Here is a 20,005-nt window from a genome sequence, read left to right as displayed (position 1 = left end):
GGGGAGCCTTGGGAGGGGACAAATGTGCAGCAATGAATGAATGGAAATCCAAAGCCTCTGTAAATTTTTACTGAAATTAATAACAAATTTAAATTTAAAAAAAAAGAATTAAGTTAGGAAAAAAAAGTATAAAAATGCTTCCTTCTCCCTGCTTTTCATCCTCAGTTTCTTTTCTCTCACTCTTCAGAAAGGTAATAATTTCAATTTCTTTCCTCCCAAAGAGTCTTTCTGGAAATACAGGGTAATTGGAGAACTGATATCTTTGGATTATGGCAGGTGTAGAATATTGAATATATACCATGGACTGTTATAGAAGCTAGCATATCCGTCTTGGAAGAAATGCAGCCAGGGTGCTTCTTACAAGAAAGGATGGCAAACAACAAATTCTTGTGAGGCTGTGGAGAAACTGGAACCCTTATTCACTGTTGGTGGGAGTGTAAAATGGTGCAACCACTGTGGAAGGCAGTATGGTGCTTTCTCAAAAAGTTGGAAATAGACCATTTGACTCAGCAATTCCACTACTGGGAATTTACCCTAAAGAAACCATAACTGCCACCCAAGCAGATATATGCACACCCATGTTTATTGCTGTGTTGTTCACAATAGCAAAGAGATGGAAACAACCCAAGTGCCCATCAATAAACAAATGGGTAGAGAAGCTGTAAATTCACACAACAGAATACTAGGTAGCACTGAAAAACAAAGAACTCATGAAATATTATACAAAATGGGTGACCCTGGAGGACATTATGCTGTGTGAAATAATCTCAGTCACAAAAGCACAAATACTACATAATGCCATTGTTATAAAACAGGACTGATGTCGGGGTTGGGGGGAAACTAAGAAAAGATATATAATGTACACTGCATTGAAACAGATGAGGGAAATAACTGCTTAAATGGAATATATGATTAGGTATTACTTGTATGACAACAGTCCAGAACAAGAGCTGACAAAGAAATTTTATTTTTCCCAAAGAGAAAAGCATATTGGGGGATGGTTGGCAGGGAGGAAAATGTACAACAATGAATGAAAGGAAATCCAAGTTCTCTATAAACTTTCATTAAAATCTCAACTTAAAAAAAAAGGATGGTGAAACTTTGTCTCACACACTCTGGGCATGCTATCAGGAAGAGCTAGTCCTTGGAGAAGGGCATCATAGTAGGAAGAAGAGAGGGTGAGCAAAAGACAAGACCCTCAGTGAGCTAGCTTGACACAGAACAAATAGGCTTAAGTACAGCAGGGAGTGTGAGGCTGGCACAGGACTGAGCAGGGCTTTGTTCTGTTGGACACAAGGTCGCCATGAGTCAGAGCTAACATGACAGCATTTGCCATCTCCAATAGTGTGCAAATGTAAATGCTTATTTCCCTTGCTTTACACAACACATTGCATAACAAACATACTATTTGGCTTTCTGCTTTTTTACACTTATTACTACATCTTGAAGAGTTTGCACCATCAGTTTAAACAGAGCAGTCTCATTTATTTTCTGACAGCCATGGCCAAGGAGGCATTGAGAGGCCCAGTCAGCACTTTTCTCACTCACCTCCTGCACCATCAAACACATCACGATCCTGTTTCTCCAAAGAGCTAGAGTCTTAGCTCACTGGTGTCCTTGGTCCACCAGACACAAGGCTGCCCTGCTGGCAGCATCCCACAAAGTCACGGTCGACCAGAGTGTTCCAGCAAGGGAGACCCTTGGTGAGATTCATTGGCACAAGTGCTACACAACAGAGTCCAATATGGTAAGGAAGGCACAAGACTCGAAAATGTTTAGCTCTGTGGTGCATAATGTTGTTGTTATGTGCCATTGAGTTGCCCATGACTCATAGCAACCCCATGTTTAAGAGCTCTGAAGCCGGCCCTGTCCTGAGCCAGCATCACTGACTCTGACACACCTACCCTCATTGCCCTAATTACTGTATCAGTCCATCTCACCCAGGGTCTTCCTCTCCTGTGCTGTCCCTCCACCCTTCCAGGCATGGTGTCCTTCTCCCAGGATAGAACCTTGTACATAATACTATGCGATACTATTCTACTGCAGGAAGTACAACAAAGCTGTTTTTAAGAGGCAGGAATGGAGAGACGTCATCTCACATACTGTGGGCATATTGTCAGAAGGGGCCAGTCCTTGTAAAAGGACCTCATGCTAGGAAAGACTGATGGTCAGAGAAAGAAAGGAAGACTCTCAACAAGGTGCATTGAAACAGCTATTATAACAATAGGTTAAAGCATATTAGAAACTAAGAGGATGGGCAAGGTTCAGATCTGTTGTTTATAGGGTCGTAAGAGTCATTGTCAATTGGACAGCACCCCACAATAACAACACTGGTGAAGTCACCATGACTTGGAGGCAACTCAATAGCACGTAGATAGAAATTAAAACACCATCTGAGTGAACGTGTTAATTTGTGGGCATAAGTAGAGTTCATAGGCCCAGATCAAGAAAGAACTTTGGGGCTTCTCAGGCTGCTCTGGCCCTTCCTTCTTTCTCGATCAGAATGCTATGAGAGGCTGCCAGAGCCAAGAACTAGATGACTCCCCCTCTGCTGGGAACCTACGTAAGGAAATAGTCCATAAATGAGAAACCTTCATATTCAGAATCAACCAATCGCACCCACTGAATAATTGGCAGCAACCGACATGTGTAACCATAGGAGATTGGATAGATAAACCAGTATGTTCACCAAATTCGCAAGCACGTCTGCTAACGATGGTGCTGTTGAAGACAAGGAAATCACACCTAGCCCACAAACGTGCAAAATGAAGGCCTGTCTTTTTTTAAGAGGAGAAAAAAAAATCAACATAGAATGATGACCACAGAGAAATATGGTCACTCTGGTTTAAAACAACTATCTGGAAATACGCTACAATTTTACCCACTGTCTCTGGGTGAGAAGAGTGAGAGTAAGTATGCTTATTTTGCCCTATTTTATTCTGATATTTTCCTTTTAGGATTGGTTGTGAATGAATTTCATTCTGTTAGAAAGCACGTATATAGTATTAAGTGCCCAGGACAGAACAGGTCGTGTTCTGTCAGCCTTTCCTAATCCCCCATGATGCTCCTAGGGCAGGCTACCGGAAGTTGTAGAACAGGCCAATGTAGGGTTACTCAGCCTTCTCTGCAGGCTCCTAAATGGGGAACCTCCAAGTCTCAGAAGTGGGAAATGGAAGAAGTAGCCACATGGGGGAAGGGCAGGCCCAGCGTAGCCTCAGTCCCAGGCCCTGAGCAAGTCATTACACCAGAGCCAGCTCTGCAAGCTTCACCTACTGAATGGTGGAGCTAGGAAGACTCAGAAATTCCCAACTTTTTAACAAGATTCCTGATGAAAATGAAGGGACCTCAGGTGACAGAGTTAACAGGGAGTTTCACTGCCAACCCAAAGGCAGGCAATTCAAATCCCAGCTGCTTCATGGCGGAAAGATGGGAATCTCCTCTGGTGCAATTTACAGCCTCTGAAAACCTGCTGGAGGTTCAGCCATGAGTCAGTTCCTAATTGATAGCAATTAATGATGATGATGATGATGAAAGATCTTCATGTCACAGGAGATAGGAGAAAACTCAGATTTATTCTCCTCATACTCCCTCCGTGGAACCAGCAAATGAAGGAGTCATTGTGTATGAATGTGAACCAGCCTGCTTGGGCTCCCATTTTTCTAACTACCCACAAAAGGGACCCTGGTGGTACATTGCTAAAATCTTTGTATGCTAACAGAAAAGTAAATTGTTCAAACTCACAAGCTGCTCTACTGGAGGTAGTCTGCTTCCAGAGATTTACAGCCTTGGAAATTCTGTGGGAAGTTCTAGTCTGGCAACAGTTTACTCCAAAAAGGAAGATAAGTCAAGACTATAGTGCCAAGGCCCTGGAACTGGCAACCCATTTCCCTGAAAATATGGCCTTTGGTCATCCTAGAACAGAACTCACCTCCTGTCAGTCAAACAAATAGGCCTGCACAGTGACCAGTGACACCAGGGAGCCACTCACTTCTCAGAAAAACCAATCAGACAAGGTAAAAAAAGGCTGCACTTGACCAAGGATAAAGCCCAGAAGGCAGGAAGGAATAGGGCAGAAGGATTAATGGAAATGAGAATCCTGAGGGGGGCGAGAGTGGGAAGAGTGGCATTGTGGGTATTGTCATTGTCATTAATGCTATAAAACATCTAACGTGAATGGTTAGATGAAAAGCCAGGTAGTTATGTAAACTTTCATTCAAGTTTTTTTGTTTTTGTTTTGTTTTAAGGATAGTGGGTATCAATATTATCTAAGTATATTTTCACTTTAAAAACACTATTCAGTGAGATCTTTCTGAAGGCCAGGGGCGCCATAAGTCTGGAAAGAAACTAGTAATGGGAGTCGGCATAGCTCAGAGCACTAATTTGGATAGGACTTGAAGATCACTGATTGGATGTGAAGGTGAAGTTCAAGGGTCCAGTTAGGACAACCCAGCAAAGCAGGTAGACTCCACTCAACAAAAGACTCTAAGATAGAACTGAAGTGAAACCAAGGAGAGAAAGAGTTTGGAAAGACTGGGTAGACCATGGAGACCATCTTCATACACTACTTACACATTTATGTAGCATGTACCCAAATGCCAGCCCTGCACTATAGATACAGAAAGTGTGGGTTCTCACAGTCCAGTCTGGCATCCACTGAGAACGTAGCAACTTGCAAGCTGTGGATGAGGGAGAGGAGCGTGGCGAGAGGAGCCTTCTCTGGCTTCCATGCCCCTTGGACTCAGGGCTGGGTCAGGCAGTGTGAGCTCTACGGCCCTCTCAACTTGGGCACCAGGGATCCTCAGCCTCAGCCTCATCTTACCACCTCTCTTTGAGTTCGACCACAAACATCCTGCCAAGCAACGAGGCTTTTTACCATTGAGAAGCACTGATAGATGAACAACAGATCTGAACCCTGTCCTGTCCTATGCCATCCTCACAATCTCCAACACACTTGAGCCCATTGCTGCAGTCACTGTGTCAATCCACCTGGTTGAGGAGATTCCTCTCCTTCACCATCCTGCCACCTTTCCAAGCTTAATGTCCTTCTTCAAGGAATAGCCTCTCCTAAGTTGACCAAAGTATGCAAGATGAATTTTCACTATCCTTGTCTCCAAGGAACATTCTGGCTTCACTTTCTCCATGATATGTCTGTTTGTTCTTTTAGCAGTCCATGGGATATAGGGTCACTACGAATCAGAATCAACTCAGTAGCATGGGTTTGATGTTTTAGGTGTATAACAGAAATCAAATGACACTTTCTGTCTCCTTGCTGAAGGCCTGTGCTGCTCCCCCTCCCCCCATACACATACACACTGTCTCACTCCCACACTGGTCTGCATTTGAATGCTTTGTCAAAGAGAATATAAAAGCAGGTTATAAATAATGTCATGTGGTCACACGGACACAACTTCAAACAGAGCTACTGAGGAACAGAACTCCCACGCTGAATGACCCACCACTGAGCCATTACATCTACTTTTCCTTATTTTCTGTCTCCTTCCTGTCAAGCTACCAGCCATCTATGAAATTGCCCTTAGCATTGACTGCCATCACTTAATCTAATTGCTACAGCTATAGGTCAAGGCCGCACTAGTCAGTTTGTCACAATGTGGTGACTTGCATGTCACTGTGATGCTGGCAGCTATGCCTCTGGTATTTCAAATGCTGGATGGATTATTTATGGTGCACAGGTGTTAGTGGAGATTCCAGGTTATGTCAGACTAGGAAGACATGTCTGGCAATCTGCTTTAGAAAATTAACCAACAAAAACCTCATAGATCCCGATCGAATATTGGTCCCACTCTCAAGGTCTGGGCCTGTCATCAGGATGGATAGATGGTGTTTGGTGAAAAAGAGGACCGTAGAAGATGACGGAGGCCCTTGGTCAGATGAAGATGGTTTGGCACAAGAACCTGTTGGTGATGTGATGGAAAACACAGGACTGTTGGTCCTTTTGTTCATGGGTCACCATGAATCAGAACGGACTTTACTACAACAGCTTAACTATAGGTTAAAAGCTGTCTATCTAAGGGTGGGTAAAGGAAAAGGGAAAGATCCATTGGGGATCTATCTGGAGCGATAAGGGGTGGGCATAATTCAATGATGATTAATCTTATAAAACATAATAGTGGGAATGATTTTATGTAACACAATGTGAATGAAGAATAGTGTGAAGCACAATGCATGCAAACTTTTTAAGCAAACCAATATAAAATAAAAAATTTTTTAAAAGCTATGTATTTAAGGGGAGCTTTGGTGGCCTAGTGGCAAGAAGCTATGCTGCAATCTTAATGGCGTGTGGTTCGAATTCGCTAGACGCTGGCCTGTAAGAAGAGGAATGTGGCATCAGGATTGGTGGAAAGGTCAACAACAACCTGCTTTATGCAGATGACAACAACCCTGCTTGCTGAAACTGAGGAGGACCTGAAGTGCTTGCTGGAGAAGGTCAAGGACTGCAGCCTCCTATGTGGATTGAAACTCAACATCAAGAAAACAAAGATTCTCACCACTGGGCCAATTGGCAGCATCAGTATGGATGGTGAAGAGATTGAAATAGTTAACAGTTTTAGTTTGCTTGGCTCCACAATCAACACTCTTGGTAACAGCAGCCAGGAAATCAAGAGATGAATTGCATTGGGAGTCTGCTGTGAGGGACCTCTTAAGAGTACTGAAGAGCAACAACGTCAGGCTGGAGACTAAGGTGCACCTGATCCAGGCTATAGTCTTCACAATTACATGCTGTGCATCAGAGAGTTGGACAGTTGAATAGGGTTGATAGAAAGAGAATTGATGCCTTTGAGCTTTGGTGCTGGAGAAGAGTGTTGAATATACCATGGACTGCTGGGAGAACAAACAGGTTTGTCCTGGAGAAGGTGAAGCTGGAATGCTCCTTGGAGTCAAGGATTCTGAAGCTTCATCTGATATAATTTGGGCATGTTGCAAGGAGAGACTGATCCTTGGAGAGGGACATCATGTTTGGCAGAGTGGAGGGGCGGCGAAGGAGAGGAAGACCTTCGATAAGATGGATCGATTCTGTGACTGGAGCGGTGGGAATGAGTGCATTTGAGATGGTTAGGTTGGCACAAGATAGAACTGCGTTTAGAGCTCTTGTACATCGGGTCACTATGAGTCGCAAACGACTCGATGGCACATAACAACAACAACAACAACATTAGTGATACCACCTCAGGCTCCTCAGAACCCACTTTGCTTTCTTTCTGCTCACAGTGAGTTAGTTACAGAGCGGGGCTGCCTCTCACTTCTCTTGGTGACAGGTAAGGTGACTAGGTAGCTGAAAAGTTGTGGTATTAGACAAGATCCTTTCAGTTTAAGGGTTTCTGTCCACTAGTTAAAGCATAGTGGTTGTCAGACTAAAGGGCCCTGGTAGCTCAGTGGTTAAAGTGCTCAGCTGCGAATCAAAAAGTCAGTGATTTGGGCCCACCAGCCACACCCAGGGAGAAAGATACAAATCTTCTGAAAGATTTGCAAGCTCGCAAACCCTATAGACAGCTTGGCTCAGCCCTACAGGGTTGCTCTGAGGTGGTCACAACACAATGGCCGGGAGTTTGGGGTTTTAGACAGCGCAGTGCTGTGAGGCAGGGATAGTGGGGAAGCTGGGGTCAGGGTGGAGGCAAGCAGGTGTCAGTCAGAGCCATGTCTTCTCCGTGTTTTACAGATGTGTCTGTCCAGGGAGCCTCACAGTACTTCCCGAGCCATCCCATCTGACCCTCTTACCCCTGTGGGAAGTAGAGGGAGCAGAATCATTGCTATCATTTGACAGATGTGGATGTTGAGGTCCAAACTACTAGTGATCTTCCAGATAAATAGAGAGCAAAAGCAGCCCAGCCAGCCAGTCACTTTAGCCCTGGATGTGTGACCTGGCAAATGACTGAAGTTCCCTGTGCCTCTGCTTCCTCCTCTGGGTAATAGGGACCGCAATAGCCTCCACTTCTTGAGCTGCTGTGAGGGCTGTAGTGAGCTGTGGCAGAGTCCACGATGCTCTGGTGGCATGATGTGTAGCATGTCACACTGCTAACCAAAACGTCAACAGTTCGATCACTAGCAGCTCTGAGGGAGAAGGGTGGGTTGTCGCCTCCCATTAAATCTCAAACCCAAACTCTCCAACCCCCATTGGGTTGATTCTGACTCATAATGACCCTCCATTGAGTCTTCTGAGGCTGTAAATTGCAACGGGAGAAGACTGTCCATCTTTCTCCCAAACTGCTGCGGGTGGATTTGAACCACTGAAGATGCATAGTCTTTGATATTAGAGTGTAACTTGACATGGATGATACCACCAAAACTCTCATTAATATTTAAAGCCTCACAAATCCCATAGTCAGAATTGGCTCAGTAATGGTGGGTGTTTGGTTTTGTCTTGGTAGTAGAGTTCAGCCCCTGCCTTCTGACGACTCCATGCACAATGAAACAAAAAACACTGCCAGTTGGCTTTGTTCACAATAGCAAGGAGTTGGAAACAACCTAAGTGCCCATCAACAAATGAATGGATAGAGAAGCTCTGGTATACAATGGACTACTATGCTGCATTGAAAAACAAGGAACTCATGCAATATTATTCAAAATGGATGACCCTGGAGGACATTATGCTGAGTGAAATATCTGAGTCACAAAAGGACAAATACTGTATGGTGCCACTGTTGTAGAATGAAGCTGACATCAGGGTGGGGGTAAGACTGAGAAAAAATGGATAAATTATGTATACTGCATTGAAGCCGATGAGGGAGAGAACAGTTTAAAATAATATATTTTAGGGCATTATGATTATCATTAGAGTTCGGAATGAGGGTTGCAGAGTGGAGTGTACTTGGGGTGTGGTGGGGGTGTACAGGGGGATTGTATACCAATGAAGGAGTTTTTTCTTTTGCTTTTCAAGGAGAAGAGCGAACTGGGGGTGGGTGTGGGGTGGGCGGGGAGAAAAGTGCAACAATGAATGAACGGAAATCCACAATCCGTGTAAATGTTCATTGAAATTAATAAAAAAACAAACAAAAAACATTGCCAGTCTTGCACCATCCTTGTCATCAACTGTAGATCACATGGTTGTACCTATAGGACATTCATTGGCTTATTTTTGGAAGTAGTTTGCCAGGTTTTTCTTCCTAGTCCATCTTAGTCTGGATGTCCTGTTAAAACCTGTTCAGCATCATACCAACAAGTAAGCCTCCACCAACAGAACAGTGGTAGTTATCCTTTGATGGTCATGAATTGAACTCTAGTCTCCCACATGGAATGTAAGAATCCTACCACTGAGCCACTATTGCCTCACTATGCGGATTAAGTGACCTCAGACATACACAGTCCTAAGAATAGTGTCCAGTACCTGGTTAGCTCTTAAGTGAAGGCTAGTTGTGGGTTGGGCAGAGTATCAGCAGAGAAAATAGAATTCAGAGCTCTGGGGACAAATGGCATCTGTTTGAGATTGATGTGAAAGGTTCCCATTGGTCCCTTGTCTCTCCCTCTCTGTTCTGGCCAGCTCTGGGGAAGCTGGACCTCACCCAGGCCAGGGAGGAGTCAGGGAGGAAACATGGAGGAGTGGGCGTCTGGATGCTCAGAGACAAGCAGGACAAGCGCGGCAAAGGCGGGATGCCACTGCCCCTGTGCAGGAAGCTACCTAGCACTGATGGGCCAGACTCTTCCTGCTGCTTCTGCTGAGGCTGCCACACCCTGCTTTCTTCACTTGATCTTAGCCAAAAGGCCAAGAAGCGATACACCCTGCTTTCTTATGTTCCCTCCCCCCTTTCCTCCCACTGTAGGGGCTGCTCTTTTCCTCAGCCCTGCTCAGGAAAGAGCCCAGAGGTGCTGGGCAGGGATGGAACACTCAGGGTGCCTGGGCTACAGAGTGGCCTGGGTTTCCAGACTCTACCACTTCCCCATCTTTGCAGCCCAAGCAGGACAGAGATGTGATGACTCTTTGTCCTGCTTGAAGCCTCATCTGTCAAGCCAGCAGTGAGCACTTTGATACTCAGGAGGAGCCCAGCCTGTCTGCCCCTACCATGGAGCTGGTCCCTGCCCCTGTTTGTGCAGATGGGGAAACAGAGGCCCAGAGAGAGGTAGGATGCCTTCCCCAGGCTGGGCCTTTGCCCATTGTGCGGTCAGTAAAGGCAGGATCAGGACACTCACACGCTGGCCACTGGCCCTGAGCAGAGTGTGGCCCAGAAGGGAAGGAAGACAGATTCTCATCCCTCTGGCTGCTGGCCCAGGAAGGGCCTGGGGAGGCTGAGGCTGAGCCTGCTGAGGGCTGGGAGGGAGAGTGCTTCTGCAGGGCTGGAGGGGGTACCCTGTGGATGGCCATTTCTCAATTCTAACCAGAGAAGTTTTCACATTCCTCCTGGAGCCCCTGGGATGGCCAGAGCTTAAGGAGCAGAGGAGATGGTTAAGGAGGTAATCTGGGATCCAAACTGGGCTTGCTAGCCATGTGACCTGGACCAAGCCATTTTGCCTCCCTGGGCCAGCCAGTTATTTCCGGAGGAGGGAAGGAGAATTTCTTAGGCCTGGCCTGGATTGCAGACCGCCGGCATGGAATTATTCAGCCTCCCTTGCTACCTGGATGGACTCCTGAGCTGTCTGAGGCAACAGGTGGTAGGTAAGGGAAAGAGAACTGTCATTGGCTATGCCAGCAAGGTGCTGGAGGCTTTATTACATTCAACCAGCTGTTTAATGTTCCCATTCATTTGTTACTTTTAACTCCACTGCATATCTGGGAAAACTGGGGCTCAGATACCTACAATGGCTTATGCATACTATAAACAGCAGAGCCAAGATATGAACCCAAGTTTGTCTGGTCCCCAAACCTGAGATCTTCTCCTCCACCATGCATGGCTTACTCAAGCCTCCCCGCCCACCCCCTGCAAATGCATTAGACTTTTCTAAAAAGATCCTGCTGTAAGAAAGGGGTCTCCCAGTTGAGTTATTGGCCCTGAAGGGGCCCAGGATATCTCTTGTGCGTTTGGATGAATTTTACAGAGAAGTCAGCAGCCCCTTTCCTTCCAGTCCAGAAGGGAGAGTGACCCAGGCCACCTCCATGATGAAGTGGCAGAGCAATCACTACTTCTGAGACAGCCTCCCTCTGAGAGCCACATCCCCCCCTTGAATCTGCCTGGAAAATTGCACTGTCCCCAAAGCCCATTCTACATTCTCAATACACCCCCCTTCAGCAGTCTTCACTCACCCAAAAGGCATCTCTGAACTGCAGCTGGGGCATCATCCTCAGGCGTCTGCCACAGCAAAGCTTGCTGTCCTGCCCCAGGCAGGGCTGTCTGAGGGCCAGGAGCCAGCAGCACCGTCTAGTGCCCAGAGGCGGCAGGACTGGCCCGGGTCCCCCCTCCCTGGCCGGCGCCGTCTGTAACAACTCAGAAGGCAGCTACAAGCCAGAGCTGCTGAAGGGAGGAAAAGGGCTCAACCTGTTTTGTTAGTGGCTCGAATCTGCAGCAAAATGAGGAAGGAGCAGTGCCCAGTGATGAGAGGGCGGGCCCCAGTGTCCAGCCCAGCCCCTCCCCAGCCCCTCGGGTGATGGAGAACACTGTCCGGATCCAGGGCTGGGAGAGGAGATGCCAACCCCGGCGGGAGGCAGTGGCTTGCAAGAGAGGCAGGCTGGCACACAGGCCAGGCAGGCAGGCAGCTGAGGCCTGCACAGGAAGGTTTGTGCAACCTTCCCCGGGCAGACACTGGGGCCCTCATCCACAGGAAGTGCAGCTCTGCGCTCCCCTGTGCAGCCCTGCCTGCCACCTGCCACTCTCCTGTCTGCCTCTGCTGCCCCTCTGATGCACAGATTCTTGGATGACAGCCCCCCTGCTGGGGCATTCTCTGAGACCATACTCTTAGGGAGCTTGTTGTTGCTCTTAGATACCGTTGAGTCAATTTTCAACTTATAGTAACCTCATGTGACAGAGCACAACTGTCCACATAGGCTTTTCTGGGTTTCGACATTCACCAGGGCAGATTACTAGAACTGTCTCCAAAGTTGTTGCTGGCTGAGTTCAAACTGTCAGCCTTTTGGTTAGCAGCTGAGTGCACTGCGCCACCAGCACCCAGGGACTGAGGAACCTCAATCTTCCAACTTTCGGAGTCTCAGTTTCCCCTCTCAATCATGCCCAGCCTTTGAAAATGAGACGGTATGGAGAACCTTTCTGGAATTTCTGGTTTGGTTGGACGGGTGCTGGAGGCACTGTTTGGTGTTACCTTGGGAAGAGCTCTGGGTTACGAGCCCCAGACACAGCCTTGAGGAGCCCTGTTCTGCCCACTCACCAGAGATGCCATCAGGGCGGTTGCGGGTTGTCCACCAATCAGCCCCCTTGACGATGACTCCCTTACAACTGAGGAAGTGAGAAGGCAGATGAGAGCTGCAGCAGGAAGATCACCAAGTCCCCAAGTGCCATTTATGCTTGCTGGAGGTAAGAGAAATGAGACCTACCCAGATTCTTCAAATGCTTTCCTGACAATAATTTTAATGCACAGAGAGAGAATTCATGGCAGCAGAGAAGTGCAGCACACTGAGGCTGGAATTGCTATACTGTTCCTGGGAGCTCCTCTCTCTAGTCTGCGGTGTAACCTACTGACATCTCTGGCGTGCTGGCCTCACTGCACCAGCTTCTCTGTTGCTTGCAGCTCAAGACAGCTGATGGTCTAAAGCATCACCTTAATCCCCCAAGCTTAAATGATATGCTTGTGCTTCTCATCCCAAAGACTTCATTTCCTCCCAAAGCACTAATTTGGCTTCCCTGGGCTCAGTCTTTATATCTGTCGAATGGGGTGATTTCTCTCGTTTTGGGAGAAGATTAGAGCTCTGTTAATAGAAAGCCTCTGTTCTCTTATTGGCAGAAAACTAAGACCAGCCTATACTCCACAGCTCTCTAGGTCATCACCTCCTGTTACAGATTTCTGTTCTAAACAGTTCTTTCTACTCCATCTTCCCTAAAACTTCCTTCCTGCCCCTATCTCTTCAATCTTGTTTCCTTGTTTTCCTGCCTGCATTCTGGCATGTCTTTCTGGATCTTCCTCATGTAGGCAAATGTGCCCTCTCCTTGAGGCTGCCACATGTGAGGGCTTCCTTTCCCTATTGCTCTGGTTCTGGACGGCAGGCCATGCTGTGGGCTGGGGCAGTTGGGGAAAGAAGTGATGGGAAGAAGATCTGGAGAGATTCTCAGTCTCTGCTGTAGAGAGATGGTTTCTTTCTCCTCTCCCTTTCTCCAGCTGCTGGGTCCTTCTGCTGATCCCAAAGCTTAGGGACCAGAATGACTAATTTTAGCTTTGGAGCACTTGCTCAGTGCATCATTAAAGCTTTTCACATGTCCTCATTCACGCCCATGGGATACATACTATCATTAGCCCCATTTTACAGATGAGCAAAGTTGTCATTAAAGAATCTCATTTGAGCCCTCACAGACAGCAAGGAGGAAGACTGGGACGTGGACCTGGCTCTGCCTGACACCAAAGCATGTGATCCAAACCAGTGCAATTATATTTTTACTGGCAGGCCTCTACTACCAAAAGGTTTGATTCTTCTTTTCCTAGTTCTACCTCTGGAACCTCTCCTCAATCCAATTGATAAGAAAATTGAACCATGGGAGACACTGGGGAGAGTGGAGCTGTTGAGATGAAAGTTTCACCCTAGCACGTGATATGAGTTCACTGTGGCATTTGCATCATTTGGGGATTGAACATACAACCAGATGGCCTGATCTAGCACTGAGGCAACCTCTCTCACGGAGGTCATCCTGCCTCCTGATGTGGTATGTGAGGACTTCAGCTCAGTTTCCCTGCAGTGGTCTTTCCTCTGTTGTCTTCCTCCCTGGATAGTATTCTAACTGCACCAACTCCCCCAATTCCAGATACAGCCACACCTAAAAGAAGAGAGAATGAATCTTTCTTTGGGTCCCCATGAACCTCCTAGGAGACTTCTCCTTATATCTCACTGGTCACACAGGCTGTGGAAGTGGGATCCCTTGATTTGGGGGGTTACAGATATTGAAAGGCAACCATTGTGACTTGAGGTCGAGTCCACAAACTCCACTGGGCACCAGTGGTGCCAGGTCCTGCTGGGCCAGGGTCCCTGAGAGGACCTACCTTGGTCTCCTCTGGAGGATTCCCGCAGACCAACAGGTTCCAGAAGAAGCTCTCCGTATAGGACGAGGTTTGAAGCAGGTAGAGTGAAGGAGGGTATCGTAATGACTCTAAGAGGCCTGGATGGGACAGCAGGGGTGGAGTGGACAGGTCAGCGAAGCATCAGTGAGATGGAGACACAGGACCAAAGACAGATACACCTGAGAGTCTCCTCCGAAAAAAAGAACTGTTCTCAGGCCTCTCTCACTCTCTGCCCGCTGGTTACACCCACAGGCTAGGCCAGCCCCCAAGGGAGGCACATCTGGTCCTGAAAAATCACTGCTTTTTAGTGATTGTTCCAGGTGCTTCAAAACACAGTTTGCTTTGGGGTCTTGGCAAGTGTGCTTCATTTTGTAAAAGGTTCCCCAAGCAGCGTCCCATCCCTGTTTTGCATGGCATTTGAACACATCTGCTTGAAGAATTTAAAAAGTAATAGGTCCAAGGATTCAAACTAAGATGCAAAATCATTTGTTACAGTATCCAACCCCACAGCCAGCTGTCTGGCAGGATGAAGGAAGCCGCCTGGAGCCGTTCCGTTCATTCTTTCCAGCCGCAGCCACAACAAGCATAGTATTAAACCAAAGCATCAAGCCAGTGGCTGTGGGTTTGACCCCAACTCATGGTGACCAAGTGTGTAAAAGCAGAACTGTGCTCCGCAGTTTTAATGGCTGGTTGGTTGTGGGGTTTTTTTTTCTTTTGTTTTTGGGGTGTGTGTGTGTTTAAAATTAGATTGAGATGTCTTTGGGTAGAATCAAACCTCCAAACTTGTAGTTAGCAGCCAAGCATGTTACCTGCTTGCGTCACCCAACTCCACACAAGTCTCTACTGCTGAGACAACTCCAACCCACTGGGACCCTCCATCTACACTGGACCCTCCATTAACAGTCTAAGGCAGTTAATCTTTATGGGAGGAGATTGTTCATTTGTCTCCCAATGGTGGATTAAAACTGCTAACTTTCTGATTAGTGTCTACGGTGGTTTGAATCTACCAGTGATTCCATGGCATGGCTCTTAGAATGAACTCAACTGACCTTTCAACTAACAACCCATTGCGTCACCAGAGTTCCTTCTGCATCACACATCGCTGTCATCAAATCAATGCTGACCCATTGTGACCTTCCGTCAGGTTTCCAAAGCCATAAAACTTTGTGGCAGAAGACTGCCTGTCTTTCTTCCATGGACAGTGGCCCAACGTGAGACATGCTTCCTTCCTGCATCACCCTCATAAACAGCTCACTGCCGCAGAGTGGGGCCAACCTTCCACGGGGTTTCTAAGACTATAAATGGCCGGGAGGAGATTGCCCATCTTTCTCTTGTGGAGTCGCTGATAGATTAGAACTATGAGAGGAACAGCCTCCCCTGAATAAGCCACCAAAGGGCCTCTGCATCACCTACTGAGCATGCTCATACTATGTGCTCGATCTCATTGGATTGGGATATGTTTCAGGAGCTCAGAGCAAAGTGAGAATGTGGAGACTTATTCAAAAGGTGAGGGGGAGACACTGTCCTGAAGTGTATTGAAATAGAAAACATGTCCTCTTTTTCCATAGCCTTTCTCTTGACCCACCATGGTTCATTGTTTTTGGTTTTGGTTGGGTTATTTTTGCTACCTAATGCCATTGATACGTAGGCATGTGAATATCTGAGCACTCTTTTTTTTTTTAATATCTGAGCACTTACTTCACCACTCACCTTGAGACTTGGGGTGTACAGTACACAACTCACCAACTACCAATACCCTTCCCACCAGCCTCTGGGGAAAGGCATTTCCCCTTCCATGGGCCTACCTGTCCAATCCATGGTGTATGGCAGTTCTCAAGGGTATGAAAGCAGGAGAGCTAGGTACCTGGGTAAGGAGTAGGCAAGAGACTCTCTCCCCATGAGTCACCTTCTGGTTGCAGCATGGTACTGCCAGTCACCACATCCAGCATGGAGATGCTGCAGGGCACTTGTACCTGGCCTGGCTTTTCCTTCATCCACCTTCAAGTCAATGTCCAAAGGTGGCAGTGATTGATAGACAGGGGCAGGGAGGGGAAGACTGAGCAGGGCCATGAGTGGATGGTGAGAAGGAGGACCCATTGTCCCATTTGACTTCACTTATGAATTCAAAGATAAAATTAAGAATTCATAAGGTCATCTCAGCACATTAAATTCAAGCATAGGTTCTTCTGATCAATTGCATTCATTGAACGTCCCTGAAGCAGGCACCTTGCTGTATGGTTCCTCATTGTTTCCAGGATAGTGATCGCTGGTCTTCCAAAACCTATAGACTTTGTGTGATTTGACCCCAGCCTACTTTTTAACCTCTTCTCATACTCTCTTAATTTCTGGTATGCTTTCCAGAGTCTTCTGCAATTCTTCCACCTTGCCTCAATCTCTTCTACTTCAAAAGCCCTCTCAGAGTCTGAAAGTTTCTTCCCTGGCCCACTTCATTCCCTGTGTTGACCTGCCTAGCTTCTTCTCATCACTTAGCTTTCTTATCAAAATGTCACATCTTCTTTAAAGATGTGACACTAGATTGTCCACACTAGACCAAAGACCCCATCACACACAACAGCTTACTGCTGCTTTTTTCCGTGATGCCACCTCTTGCTGTTTGTAAACACATTTCTCAATTTTTATTGCTTAATTCTTGCTCTTTATTATATTTTAAAACCCACAATAGCAAAGACTGGGTTCACTTTTGCTAATCTAGATATTTTCAGATCCCAACACAGTTCTTGATATATAGTTAGTGTACAGATGAGATAGCTGACTCCATTATCCAGATGAAGAATCTGAAGCTCAGAGCATCACTCAGCTAATAAATAGTAAAGCTGGGAACTCCTTCTTCTGGTTAACCTGACTCCTGAGCCAGGTTCTGACCTGGGACACATCCACTCCTCCATCTTCCTTTCTGTGTGTCATGTTTGCCATTTTTTGTGCTGCCTCATTCAAGATTCTCCTTCTTCAGAACCTTTGAGACCAAATTGTAACTTACATTTCACTTAATCCTCAAAACAGCCTTGTGAAATATCATGATCACCATTTAATAGGAAAAGAAACGGAGGCTCAGAAAGAAATCAGTTAACTTGTGCCAGCGCTAAGTGGAAACTTTCCTTTCCAGAGTGTGGGACTGGAGTGAGGGGGCCACACAGGACCTGGGGTAGAAGCAGAGTTGGGAAAAGCAGGAGCCCATTGAGGAGGAAGTGAGACACTAGGTGGCAGGTGGCATAGGACACTCTTGCTCAGTCCTGTATCTCACACCAGAAAACATCCTCACCCCAGCGTCCTTCCTGAGGTCCAGGGGCTACCCCAGTGTCGTCACCAGGGCACATGTCAGCCCCCACCCCATAACTCTCTTTTGCTACCCAACCATACAGAATCCTTAGTAATGGGTTAATCACAGAACAACATGTGAAAATGTATTTGTAAAGAGTTTATATGTAATATTTCCTAGATCACATGCATAGTAACAACAAAACCATTTTGCAAAACTTTTCCCATATCAAATCACAGCATTGTTAGTAGTAGGAGTCTGTTTTGATTTTTATCCATCTTTGCCTTTAATTACTACTTCATTCTCAAGAAATTAATCGGTACAGGTTCACAAATGCTCTTATCACAACACTGTGATAAAATGCTAAAACGCTGGAGAAAGTGACAAAATAAAATCAGCATCTATAAAACCATTGGCAGTGACAACCCCACCATTCACGTCTGTAGCAGGCATGGAGGAAAGCACATAGTGACTGGGCAGTAAGAACAGCTGGAACCAGAACACATTAGAAAGTTAAAAAATAAATTAGCACAGAATTAGCCTTGGAGATATACTGATATGTGTGAGAAGGGATTATGGGAACTGCTTTTATTGCTATAAATAACTGTTGTGTTGTCATTGTGTACCAGCCAGTCAGAAATGACCCATAGCTGACCCTCCCGTGGGTCAGTAAATTGCACAGGAGGAGATGTTTTTATTAAAAACAATACAATCTCAGATAGGACACTGCATGAAAATTTTATGGACATTTTTGGGTCACCCGCTCTGAGAGTATCACCTGGTGTGGCCCACACCCTCCACACCCCAATATCTCGCTAGAGAGGCCACTGGGCCACACCCTCCACCCTCAGAGGGTGGAATTAGAGACTGTTTTTCAATTTGCCCCAAGAAAACAGTGACAAAAAATTAAGTCTTCTTCCCACTCCCTCAGCCCATCTGAGTTAACCAGGACCTTTCAGATTGACTCATTTGCAGCTGCAAGTGTATTGCTCTGAATTTCCAAACGCTGTAGGTCTCCAAAAGCTGGGTGCAGGCTAGTGCGGCACCGGGACCAGTCATGAAACGTTTGGGGCTTTGGTAAGTCCCAAGAATCATCTGTCAGTTTTCAAGTGGGAGGAGGGTATCCTTCAGGATCTCTTCTTAAAATATCCAAAATATGGAGACCTCCTGATTTAGTAATTTGGTTGGGGAAATTTTTTAGGTTTCATCAGCAAGTCATGATCTCACACTTAGATCAGAACTGCTATTGTGGTAAAGAAGTAACAACAAATTAAAACCCCCATCCCACCTCACCCCATTGCTATTGAGTACATTCTGAGTCAGAGACCCTGTAGGACAGAGCAGGCTGCCTCATCACTTCCAAGGTCAAAAATCGTTACAGAAGCACACTAGCACATCATTCTCCAAGGAGCAGCTGGTGGATTCGAATCACCAACCTTTCAGTTAGTAGTTGCATTCTTAAGCACTGTACCACCAAGTTCCTTGTTATTGTCTTCTTACTACATTTGACACATGGGGAAACTGAGGCCCAGAGGAACAGAGTGACTGTTTTAAGTGTTACAGGATAAGCAAGGCCTACACCTCACCCTTACATGTCCTTATATTCTTTTCAGCCTGGTTTTGTTTTTCTTTTGTTTCCTCTGCCCCTATCTTGGCAACTGCCTCTCAAAGGGACTTCAAAACTGTTTGTCTTCCAGTTCGCAGAGAAGCAAACTCTGCCTTCTCCCCAGATGACCATGAAGCAGTAGGCACTGGGGTGACACACAGTTAAGTGCCGGACTCTGAACCAAAAGGTTTGAATTCACCTAGAGGCACTTCAGAAGAAAGGGCTGGCAATCCATGTCCAAAAGGTCGCACAGCCATGCAAACCCTGCAGAGCAGTTCTGCCTGGAGACACAAGGTTACCATGGCTCAGAACTGACTCAGCAGTGACTGGTTTCAAGTTTGGGGTTTTAAATACTATTGAGAGCCTGTGATGAAGAGTTGGAGGAAGGAAACTTTGGTTTCAGCCTCAGGCAGCTCAGAAAACCAGGCATCTGAGGGGATCCCATGTGCCACAGATGACGGTCTAACTCTGCCGTTGCCTCTATATTATTAGTTGGCATTTTAGCGTAAGGGAAAGCTCTCTCCATGTTTTGAAAGTTCATTTCTTTGTATTAGTGTGGGCTCCCTAACATAAATAAGGACTTCCTATTCCGTTCACTGGCTTATAGGCGATTGCAAAACAGACTCATTGCCATCAAACTTATTCCAACGGTGACCTGTATATAAGACAGATTGGAGCTGCTGTGGGGTCTCCACGGCCAGGAATCTGTGAGAACACACCTCTCTCCTGCAGAGCAGTTGGTGGGCTTGAGTGGCCAATCTCTCTATGAGCAGAAGAGCACTTAACCAATGAACCACCAAGACTCTGTTTTGTTGTGCTGTTGTTGTGTGCCATCGAGTTGGACTGCTGACCCTCTAGCAGGTTTTCAGAGGCAATTTGTCACACAGGAGGAGATTGCCCATCCTTTTCCTGCACAGCATCTGGTGGACTCGAACTGAGTACCTTCAGGATTACAGCACAGCTTCTTACCACTAGGCCACCAGAGCTCAAAGGACATCTGTTTTCACAGAGATTAAAACATT

The 20,005-nt window shown here is 46.4% G+C and overlaps 1 protein-coding gene across 1 annotated transcript in view; it reads right to left on the bottom strand.

The window, feature by feature from the left end:
* Window positions 1-15,918, bottom strand: part of PSTPIP1 (proline-serine-threonine phosphatase interacting protein 1) — a 69,090-nt gene extending 53,172 nt beyond the window's left edge. Inside the window, exons 1-2 of the mRNA XM_006888373.1 lie at window positions 15,906-15,918; window positions 14,083-14,198 (exon numbers count right to left, since the gene is read on the bottom strand). Coding sequence (XP_006888435.1) covers window positions 14,083-14,198; window positions 15,906-15,918 — 129 coding nt within the window. The remainder of the gene's footprint in view (window positions 1-14,082; window positions 14,199-15,905) is intronic.
* Between the last annotated feature and the right edge of the window lie 4,087 nt (window positions 15,919-20,005).

The sequence above is a fragment of the Elephantulus edwardii genome, unplaced genomic scaffold (genome assembly GCF_000299155.1).
Source record: "Elephantulus edwardii isolate Elephantulus edwardi_28Jun2011 unplaced genomic scaffold, EleEdw1.0 scaffold00066, whole genome shotgun sequence".
NCBI classification, from domain to species: domain Eukaryota; kingdom Metazoa; phylum Chordata; class Mammalia; order Macroscelidea; family Macroscelididae; genus Elephantulus; species Elephantulus edwardii.
The sequence above is the reverse complement of the archived record's forward strand: the minus strand, read 5'-3'. Positions and strand labels throughout refer to the sequence as shown.